Raw genomic sequence first — 12,365 nt, forward strand, 5'->3', positions numbered from 1 at the left:
TTATAAATAATTTCTTCTAATTCTTTTTAAATTGCATAAATCATCGAATAATATTAATCATTGAAAATTATAATAATTGTTCCATCATAACAATTTTATAAATCAAAAATAATTAATTGATTAAACTTCTAAACAATTTTCTTCGGTGATATTCAAATGTAACTGATCAAATTGATGACAAGGTCTTTCGAGTTCAAAACATAGACCTTATTCTACAGTATAAGGTCTTTCGTTCAAATTTTGAAAAATTTATACGTAAATTTGAGTTGCAAATTTTATAGAATATAGTCATATGAAAATAATAATCAATTACTAGAATAGAAGCTTCAAAGCATCGTGTCATACTCATAAGTAGACGAGATGATTGAAAAATCAAGTGAAAAAAGCAATTTATCAAAATATGTTTTATTTTAATTGTATTATTGATTAGACAAAATTGTATAGATTATGATTAGACGAAAACATTAGAATGCTTCAAATGAATAAATAAAAATAATTGGTGAAAAATATAAAAAATAATAAGTTTGAAAAATGTTTTGAACTTCGTGGCATAAAAAACTTGGCAAATTTAACTTCAGGTATTGCCGTAACAAATATTTTTTTCGTTATATTTAACCTACTTGAAGAGCCCTCTCCCTGGCTTCAGCATCTTGAAGCCTTTGTCTGGTGGAGCTGAGGGCGGCACTTTGCCTGCAGCTCTGCTCCCGGAGTCGATCCAACTCTAGTTGCAACTCCGTCATGCGCTGTTCGCGCGCACACATATTTCCTCTCATTTCTGTTAACTAATGCACAATATGAGTGAAATCTCATAAAAATGCGTAGTAATTATAAGTTATTGCAGTTATTTAAATTAACATATGACATAAATTATAAGGCATATATAAAAGCGAATCCTAATGCCAGTAAAAACTTAGACTTAATTAGAATGTATTAAATATATATAAAATCAATTACATTTAAAAATAATAAGAATTATTATGGTACTAATTTTTACATGTTTGAAATAAACAGAGACGTTTTGAATGGGTATTACGCTATATGATTTTTTATATAATAAAGTATTATTAAAAATTTATTTTTGCTATTGCTAAATATTTGACCCGTATTAGTATATCTTACATTGTATTTAAATTCATTTTTTGTAAATGCACCATGATACAAAATCAATTTGATTTTGTATGATGCAAAACGTATCATGAAAAACATATTTTTTTCCAATTGAATATTTCTACCAATATTTCAACAAACAAAATTGAGCATATTTAATACTTTATATATAGTGTATATAGAGTAAAGCAGGGCATGAAGGTCTGCGGGTAAAGTAGGTCTACTACTATCATTTCAAAAAAGAAAAAAATGTGGTACTTTTTAAAGTCGATTGCAAATAAGGTGTTAACCAGCCATTGCCCACAATCAAGCGACATCGGTATCAAGAGATAAACGGCCACATTGACAAATTTTTAGCACATTTTGAAGTATTTTTTCCTTGATAGTTTTTTTTTATTTAGAGCACTGTTGTTCAGAGTACGATATCTGAATATAATTTCTAAGAATACGTTATTTTAGTAAATTGTTATTTTTAAGATAGATTTAATAGTTTATTTTATAAAAACCGTAGAATGGCTAACAAGTGGTTAGGTTAAGAAGGACCACCTAAACCTTTATTTAGATTATAATTTTTAATTTTCTCCCTGCTTCACGCATCCCATTGTATAAATAATACAGCTATTATTCCATAAAACTACTATAACCCTTTCAATTCGGATGACGCCGCTCTGACGGCAAAATACATGTAAATTCCGCAATTCGCGAGTGTAAAGGATAAAAATAAAAATAAAATGATTAACCTTTTTATCCCTTGGCTGGCACTTTTTACCTCGCCTGTGTGGTAGAAAAGACCAGATGACAAATATTTAAAAAATAGCAAAAAACATATTTCAACAATGACGAATTAGCGTGAAATATTACTGTACTTTAGGGGCCGAACAAGTATTAAGGTAACTATACGTAAGCACTATAGGTGGGCGGGGAGTTATTGAATTGCTTATTTTTCTTATTTTGGGTAAGAAATTTTGCTTACTTTTGCTGACAAAGGGGAGGGTGATGGGGGTAAATAATTGTGATAAATCTGCTTACGTAATACTTGAACGATCCCTTACAAGTATAGCTTGTTTAATGTGTATTATTTGTTGTAATGTTGTAATTATTGTAGATTATGTAGATGGTTTGCTTTTAATAGTACAATATATATATGATTGAATAATTTCATATGCTATAAAAATGTTAGACGTAGTGCTTTTGGCTGGTCGTAATTTTAAATTGAAATATCAACAATATGATGGCATGAATTAAAGCATTTAAAAATCGCCGATTATTTTGCCAATAATAATCTAAAATATATTACAAAGTGCTTTTAAGATCTACTCAAAAATACCTCGTTTTGTAGTCGGTCCCTGTTGTACTCTGCGCCCGCGAGTTCCTCCCTTAACAAAGTGACCTCCTCTTCCACGGGACAGTGGTGCGATTCCCGTTCCTCTCCAAGGGCTTGCTGAATACAAAAATAGATTGACAAACAAAATACCAGGTTACCGTGGTTATCTAGGTCATACAAATCAGAGGATAAAAGTTATTTATTGCACATATTCTGTCAATCAATTCGCCACAACGAATTTGAAAATCAATCAAAATTGTTTGAACGCACATGTGAGATCAAAAGTATCGCCGAAGGGATTTTGTTTATGGTACTTTAATCTATTATTTGAATTTACTATAAATTTATGATTAATAACATATTAATAATAGAGTCAAATTCTATTTATTCTCTTGTACTACTAATAAGCAAAGCAATAAAAATTGAATCAATATATATTTACGTATGAAATTACAATTAATTCAATTTGTTTTGTATTACATTACTTTTAATTTTTTAATAAATTTGATTTTTTTAAGTTTGATTGTTATATATATAATTATTATTAATTAACTAATAATAGTTAATTATTAATTAACATTATATTTTATTTTTTTGTTTCGCGATCAATTAATTGTTTTTTTTTTAAGTTATCCTTTTTTTAGTTACTTTAAAGTTTGTATCATAACACAAATTGTAAACAAAATTGAATGAAATAAATTATATCTTTTTATCGCGCCATTTTATTTTCGTCGTGCTAATTATTGTATTATTGCAATGTAAGACTTAGAAAATTAATAAGTTTTCGTCAGTAGGTTGGTTTATCGTTTTGTTTAGTAATGCACGAAATTTTTTTAAATCTTACTTTCTGTATATATAATTCTTTGCTTGTATTTTTCATGTGTTCAGATTCTTTCTATCTATCAAATATATTATAAGACCACTCAAACAACATCCAAAATAATTGAACTTTATTGATGATCTACTTTTTTCAAAGATTTTATATGGTCGTTAATTTGTCAGATAATTTATCACCTTATTTTTTAGACGTAGTATAAAAGAAAATGTTATAATTTTTTTTTTTGTAATATAGCGCATTCTATCAAATGATATTAAAAGTGACAAAAATAAAAATTCCCATTGCATTCAAACTCATCCAATGATGTAAATAAGACTATAAATACAATGATATACATATATAAATACATTGATATTTTTTATTAAATCAGGTTATGTTGCTATATTTTTAAGGTTGTGTTTAGATCACCTTATTTTTTAGACGTAGTATAACACAAAATGAAATAATTTCGGTTGAAATAATTTGATAATTTATTATGAAGTTTAAGAAAAAATTATCAATTTAAGAAAATAGGCCAACTTTTATAATAAAATCGATGAGTTTGAATTTGGATAAATTCGTGGAGAGCACAATATCAAGTAGATCTATACAATCTCCTTCTTTCTTTAAAATCGACTTTAAAACATTTTTACTATCTATATGTTTCGGTGTCCAATTTAATGTCATCTGTAATATTGTACTGTAATATTCAGTAGTATTATTATTTTTTTAAGAGCACATAAAAAACTATTTGAGGCAAGTTTAGTTTTTGAAGTTCTAGACAATCTTTGAATGATATTATGCCGCGCAAGATTTATTCATATATATTTTTCAATCAAAATATAGTTAATACGTAGCAACAAAATTATTGTTTGTTAAAACAATTACATACTATAAATACCTTAAGTAATTTTTATTAAGCAATTGAAAAGTCTTATATCTTGACTTGTATTTGCATTCGAGAACTTTCACTAAGTTTCTAATTCTTTTTTTTTGTCTCACTTAGAGATAATTATCTCACTTAATTATTCATATATACGTTATATGTCATTTTCATCTATTTTAAAATATTGTCGAATAAAATAGTGTAATAACAACAAGTTCGTTCACAATACTGGTATATACATGTAAACACTCAAAACATAGTTTTCCACCAATTATAATTCTGCAACCTCACCACTTTAGATGAAATGAAAATAAAACAGAGTGAATGTACGGAAAACCAATAATTTACATGAGCACAACAATTCCAATACTATATCCGGATTACAATATATCTACAACCGATACATTTAGAGACATGATTTGCGCAAAAGCGTTTAGGATTCTTACTAGGATTGTATGGAAAACTTATATAAATATCCGGATGATCCGAAAGCTCGTTCGCTTGCAAGCTCGAATCGGTTACTCCGCTCGGTTGCATGACTAGCGTTTATGAAATACTACCGTAACACAAAAATAAAGTTCGCGAGATCGCCTAGTAATACTAATACCGCAGGGGATGTATTCTGAGCTTCGATGCAATTTTACCTTAAGGCACAATGATTCTATAAAAGATTTAAGTATTTATATTTTATACTTTGAACTTCTTGAGTAGTTTTTATGTTTTAAGCAGAGTGCTTATTTATTTGAAAAACTAGTGGGGCGCATGGAATCGTGCCTTAAAGCAAATTGCTGGAACTTCCCGTACCAACAATTATTATTTTTTTAAAAACGATTAAAATTTTTGCAAAAAATTTACTTCGAAGAAACTAGATTTTTAAGAAACTATAAATTTGACAAAAATTTATACTTATTGTTAAAATCTCTATAAAATATCTGATAATTTTATGTGCATATGTCTAATGATCATTTTTGACCGCCAAATGGCATTTTATTTTTACTTTTTCATTAGATCTCCAAAACCGCCTTCATGAAAATTTGATAAATTCTTCATCTTGTCAATACAAGTAAAATGTTTTTTGAATTATTAAAATCGGAGGCTCCGTTCTCTTAAAAACTGAGGTACCATTTTTGGCACTTTTCGCCCCGTATCTTCGGAACGGCTAGACCTGCCTTTGTCAAAAACTAATCAGCACGTCTCCTTATCAATACAAATCGAATGTTTTTTGAATTATTCAAATCGGTTAATCGGTGTTCCCGAAATCGTCGACGAAAATTTGTATCCGCACACACACACGCACACACATACATACAAACACACATACATCCATTTTTTCTAAGGTATGCCAAAATATTGAGAAACCTTTGAAACGTAAAGATATAGGTATAAAAAGTTTCATTTTCGATTGTTTTGCGATTACTATAACTTGCCCTACTATGGGAAGTTAACTAGTGAAGCGCATGGCATCGCGCCTTGAGGCAAATTGCTGGAACTTGCCGTACTGTAATTAAACACTCGAGAAATGAAAATAATCAATAATTCTTTTGAATAATTTCAAATAGATCATTTATAATAAGTACATACTGTAAACTTATAAGTGGCTATTAAATTGGGCGACGAGCGTATTCTACAAACAACTTTGTATATATAAGAAATTTGTTCATTTTTTTTAAATTTGATTTTTTGATAATTTAGATTTTTTTTCAAATTTTTGAAATTTTTTTAGAAGTTTGAAATTTTTTAAATTTTTTTTTAAAAAAACTTTTTATTAAATTTCTTGAGAATTTGGATAATTATTTGAAAATATTCGTTTTTGTTTGAAAATTTTGAAATATCTCCAAATTTTTGTAAGAAATCGATTTTTTTAATTATGATATTTATTGAAAATTTTCAAAATTAAGCTTTTTTCAGAAAATAATAAAAAAATTCGAAAATTGGAATTTTTTGAATCTTTGAATTTTTTTGAAAATTTTTTCTTTCATACAAATGTCATACAATTTCTACATCTGCTCACACACACTTTTTAACTTCCCGTAGGGCAAGTTATAGTAATCGCAAAAAATTCGAAAATGAAAATTTTTGCATTTCTCGACGTTTCAAAGGTTTCTGAATATTTTGGCATACCTTAGAAAAAATGGATGCATGTGTGTGTGTGTGTGTGTATGTGTGTGTGTGTGTGCGTGTGTGTATGTATGTGCGGATACAAATTTTCGTCGACGATTTCGGGAACACAGATCAACCGATTTGAATAATTCAAACAGCATTCGATTCGTATTAATAAGGAGACGTGCTGATTAGCCGGTCTAGCCGTTCCGAAGATACGGGGCAAAAAGTGCCGAAAACGGTAACTCAGTTTTTAAGAGAACGGAGCGTCCGATTTTGTTAATTCAAAAAACATTTTACTTGTATTGACAAGGTGAACAACCGATGAAATTTTCATAAAGGCAGGTCTACCGGTTTCGGAAATCTAATAAAAAAAGTAAAAAAAAAATGCCATTTGGCGGTCAAAAATGATCATTAGACATATGCACATCAAATTATCAGATATTTTATAGAGTTAACAATAAGTATAAATTTGGTTTACATTCCTATAGGTTCCGTACCAATGTTTACGCGTTAGACGGCGACGCGGCGCTTACGCGCTTTGATATTTCTTCTTTATGCAGTTAAAGCAGTACGATTGCTTTGAAAAAAAGTTTAGATCTTGCAAAATATGTCAAAATAAAGAAAACATTTTGTTTTTAAAAAAAAAAATTAAAAGAAAAAAAAAAATTTTTTTAATTTTTTTTTTTTCAAAAAAAAGTAATTTTTTGTCGAATTTATAGTTTCTCACAAATCTTATTTTTTCGAAAATTGTTTCAAAAATGTTAATCGTTTTTAAAAAAAGAATATTTTTTGGTACGGGAAGTTTCAGCAATTTGCCTTAAGGCACGATGCCTTAATTGCCTTAAGACAGAATTCCACTTACAGCTAGTTCTATTTTTTGGCGCCAAACGATTCAGAATGACTTAAAACCTCAAGAAAATAAATTAAGCAAATGAGATTTTCTACCAAAAACAAACTTCTTCGAGGTAATAAAAAATGCTGGACAAAACGCTATACATATTTATTTACTTTGGATACCAAAACAATTTTTAAAATGTATGAATAAAAGCAAAAAAAAATATAGAAATAATTTAAAATATAAAAATTTAAATGAATGGAAAATACTGCCTTAGCATCATTTTTTTCTTGTTATTTTTAATTTTACAAGAGTGTTTTATCTAAGAAACCCATAAAAGCACTTCAGAAAAAAACAATTTAAATTGGAAAAATATTGATATTTACAAATAGACTATAATTATCCGATCAAGCAATATTCAAAAACATTAAACCGCTAATGAGTTAATTGAATAAGATTTGTTAGAATTGTATTTAATTACTTTTTGTCAAGGTTCTTTGACACATAGTTCTAACAGATTGTTTGTATACACAAAATAATCGCAATATTTTTATGATGTAAAAATAAATATTGTCTATTTCAATTCAGCGAAAAGATCATTATCAAAATTTATTTTTAGACGCTTTGTATTTGTATGAGAAAGTTGAGCTTTCTATGTAGTGAGCTTTGATATACGAATGCAATATATCCACTATCAGCAGTATTAAGATTGTTTGATTAATTTTGTTTTAGATATTTGTTGTGTATTTAAGTTTTATCAATTATTTTAAAACATTAACAATTTAAGCAACGTATTGCAATTCGGAGCAAAACAATATAATTTTACACGCAATTGCATTGCTTCTAAAATTAGGTCACGCAGCAAACAAGTATATTGACATAATACTAACACCTTAGAAATAAAGTTATATCATAAATCAAGTATTAAAAATGAGTATTTAATAAAACTGTGACATACCATGATGAATCACTGCTAATTGTTTCACAAAATCGAAGAGAATTAAGTTGACACTTTTTTTGCACATTTGATACGGAAACTAATCAGTTCTATTCCGTAAAATAACATAGTTTAGTGTTGTTTTCAATAGTTCATGTTTGCATCAAAATAATGTCAAAATACTACATTGAATGACATTCAGCAAACACGTTTCAATGTTTACGACATAATTACTCACGTCTTTGCATAACAAATCGAATATCCGCCAGTCTTCTTCGGTATTTCCATCTGTCACCCTGTCGGCCATGTTGGAAAACCTTGGAAAACCTGTTCGACAGATCCGCAGCTTTGCGCAAAACTTTAGAACAGCACTGAATTGAAAAAGCTCACATGTGAAAAGTAAATACACAAATCATATTTTGATAGAGACATCGCAAATATAAAAGATTTTTCAAATACTTAATATTAAATTATAGTTCTTTTTTCCCTGCTTAGGTTAGAGTTATAAATAGAGCTGAAAGCACGCGTATAAACAAACCCACTGCGCATGGACAAGGCGTCCTTTCGCCGTTGCCTGGGGAGAACTGCCGTACTGTAACCTCTCAAAAAAAAAATGGAAATTGATTTCAATATTATGATATTAGGGAATCAATTCATAGTCGTAGTCTTTTAGCAACATCGACCTAACAATCCGATATCCGATTAAGTGCACGCAAGCAACTATATTGTAGCGATTTAGATGATGCTCTTCATATTAAACTTCTGTCCTAAAAGGACATAATGGAAAAGCTTCAAAATAAACTAGTAAAACGTTTGTTACTATTTAACTAGTATTTAAAGCAAATTATTGAAGCTTCCCGTACCGAAAACCAAATTAAAAAGAAAACTTTGAAAAAATTCGATTTTTTTGTATTTTTTTTTTAAGTTTTGAGTCTTTTTGAAGCAATTGTACTACATAGATTTAGAACCGTTATATCAAAGCGCGTAAACGCCACGTAGTCGTCTAACGTGTAAACATTGGTACGGAACCCATATAAATGTACAAAATTAGTATTTATTATTATAATCTTAATAAAATATCTGATAATACAATGTACATATATCTAATGATCATTTTTGACCGCCAAATGGCATTATTTTTTTACCTTTTTTATTGGATCTCCGTAGACGATGGACTTGTATTCACAAAAATTTTACCTGTTCTTCATTTCGCCAATATAAAATGTTTTTTGAAATTATTTAAATCGGTTGATTCGTGGATGCGAAATCGTCGACGAAATTTTGAATATGGAAATACATATACACACTAACACACATACATACATTTTTTCTAAGGTATGCCAACATGTTCAGAAAACTCTGAAAAGTAAAGAAAAAAATTCATTTTTGATTTTGTGCAAAAACTATAAATAAATAAATAAATAAATGTAACTTACCCTACGGAAGTTAAGGCAAGTTGCTGGAACTTGACTTTTTTGAAAAAAAAAATATTTTTTTGTATATTAAATTTTTTTGAAAATTTTGACATTTTTTTCAAAGCAATCGGAATTTCTAAGCGCGTAGACGCCGCAACGCCGTTTAATGGTTAAACTTTGTTAAATCCTGATACAAAAATATCATTAGACATATGCATATCAAATTATTAGATATTTTATAGAGATTTTAGTAATAAGTACCAATATTGTATACATTTCTATGGGTTCTGGGTAATGTTTATCCGTTAGACTGCGATCCGGCATTTACGCGCATTGATATTTCTTCTCTAAAACTGCATTGAAAAAAAATTTCAGAAAAATTCAAAATATTAAAAAAAATCAAATTTTTTAAGTCAGTTTCTTTCAGAAATTTCAAAATTTACAAAAACCTCAATTTTTTTTCAAAGTTTTTCAAAAAAAATTGTACAGGAAGTACCAGTAATTTGCCTTGAGGCACGATGCCATGCACCACCATGCACAATCAAGCAAACCGGGCGCCCTGTTCTCTCAAAAACTGTGTTGCCATTTTTCGCACTTTTTCCACCGTATGCCTTGGCCAAAATCTAACTAGTTGGTATTGGTATTTTGCCTTGTATCATACCCAACTAATATCTTTCAAACAGTTTTTGATTATTTAAAATTGATTCGGTACTATGAGCTAAGATGTGGACGAAAAGTGAAACATTTTTTGTGATAGTCCTCATTGAGATACATCAAATGGCTTTTAAATTTCTGAAATCGATTCAGGCGTTTTTGAGAAAATGTCGATCAAAGATCTAATTTTGACAAATGCTAAAAAATGATAGTAATTTTTGCAAACTTTGAAGAATTTTTAAAATTAAACGACTTGTCGTTAGGCCGTAATATTTCACACTGATCTACAAGACTGATCGTCGATTTTTTTTTTTAACTTTATTACAAGAAAACAGCCCGGCCGATCTTTACCAAAAACTAATCAGGACGATTTCTAACCAATCGAACGGTTTCTAAATTTTCAAAATCGAATCAGAATTGTGGGCTAAAATGTGGACGAATTTTTTTTCACATTTCTGCGATTTACAGAGAAACGGCCAGGCCGATCGTCGCACAAAGGACTCAGAAACGCTAGTCCTCACAGAGATACATCAAATGGCTTTTAAACTTTTGAAATCGGTCCAGCCGTTTTGGAGAAAACGTCGATTTACGGCAAAAAATCTGTTCATACTCACACAAACACATACTTTTTCCAAATTCGGTCTCATTCGATTCAGAATGGCTTGGAACGTCGAGAAAGCATAAAATTGGCGAGTCGGATTTTTTGATGAAAACAAACTTCTCCTTCGGATAGTAATTAGCACGTCTACCCATTAATAGGAATCAAATGTTCTTTGAATCATTCAAATCGGTTGACCCATCAGATTATCAAAATTATGGACAAAAAATTGTATCCAAACATACATACATACTATACACACATATATCCAATTTTTCTATATCTACAAAAAGATATACAAAATTTTTCATTTTCGATTTTTTCGCTATTTCGCTGTAACTTACCCTACGAAAAGTTAATAAATAAATCTGAACTAAACTTCACTGGAACTCATAATATTTTACATATTTTTTGAGCATCAATTAGAACTTAACACTTCTATGAGCTATTGTGATAAATATTCTTTTTCACCATGTCTGTATCTGTATAAATTTGATACATTATTACAATTTGTCTAATTATGATGTTATTTATAACTTGATAAACCAACCGGGAAAGAGCTATTTTTACTTAGAATTATATATCTATCTTTATTGTCAAGTAAAATGCAACCTGTATGAGTACTGCTTGACATCCAGCGGTCCAAGGTGGGCATCGAAAGTGGAGCCTCCTGGTTGAAAGATCAAAGTTCTTACCACCGACCCAGTGGGAAAACCTACATAATTAACAAATTGCTAACAAATTTCAAAATTAAGAGAATTTTATCTACCTCACCATAAAGCAACAATAATATTATAAAAAAAAAGTTCAAAAACTTACAGTAGGTTTGGTATCGTCGTTGGCCTGAATGGAGGTAAAAATATTTAACTTTTCACCAATTATAAGATAAAAATAACGATAAAAAATAAGAATTAAAAAATAATTTCGTTACACTCTGTTAACACTATCTAAAAAAAATTATTGGCCCATTTTCTGCAAAACCTCCAATTTGCTTTTCTGCAAAACATTCGATTTTCCACCAACACTGGCAAAAAAAAATTTCAAGTCATTCTGAAACTGTGTATTATAGGCCTAAAAAAAAACGTTTATTTATAAAAATTGATCGAAAATTCAAATAGTAAGTCGCGCATTTGGTACTTTCAATAGCATAGCCGAGTGATATCAATCTTTATTTATTCCAAATATTTGTTACTAAAACTTTATGAAACAAAAAAGATATAATTCTAAGAGAACTAATTGATTTTTTTCCAATAGATAATCATTTTTTAGGTCTTCAATCTTTTTCATAAAAAATTGTATTCGCTCCTCACTGTTATAAATATTATTAATTGGTAGTTTAAAACAATTTTTGTTTTTTATGAAATTTTTATATTGTTATGAAAGTAAAAAGACTATAGCTTTAGCACCTTGTGTAGAAGTAAAAAAGACCCCAACATAGCCTTACTTTAGAATTTGATGTGAATCAACTATAGTTTGTTTAGTTTATTACATCAGGATGTATACATTATATAAAAATGTAACAAAAATAAACACAACCTCTTAGGAGACTTATAAGTTTTGATCAAATTGGTTCATTTTAAATAATAACATTATATGTATGTTGAGCAAAATATCCGAAAATCCAAAAAATAGTTTAAAATTCATCCTATGTCTTTTTTAAATAAAACTATATTTACAACAGCACTTTAA

At 28.8% G+C, this 12,365-nt stretch overlaps 1 protein-coding gene across 1 annotated transcript in view; it reads right to left on the reverse strand.

Moving 5' to 3' along the window:
* Window positions 1-12,365, reverse strand: part of LOC113367096 — a 33,805-nt gene that overhangs the window by 19,647 nt on the left and 1,793 nt on the right. Inside the window, exons 2-5 of the mRNA XM_026608724.1 lie at window positions 11,289-11,391; window positions 8,248-8,380; window positions 2,435-2,548; window positions 621-775 (exon numbers count right to left, since the gene is read on the reverse strand). Of these exons, the coding sequence (XP_026464509.1) occupies window positions 621-775; window positions 2,435-2,548; window positions 8,248-8,380; window positions 11,289-11,391 (505 nt within the window). The remainder of the gene's footprint in view (window positions 1-620; window positions 776-2,434; window positions 2,549-8,247; window positions 8,381-11,288; window positions 11,392-12,365) is intronic.

This window comes from Ctenocephalides felis, unplaced genomic scaffold (assembly GCF_003426905.1).
Source record: "Ctenocephalides felis isolate EL2017-DRISC unplaced genomic scaffold, ASM342690v1 CF-g0.4_SCAFFOLD_01170, whole genome shotgun sequence".
NCBI lineage: Eukaryota > Metazoa > Arthropoda > Insecta > Siphonaptera > Pulicidae > Ctenocephalides > Ctenocephalides felis.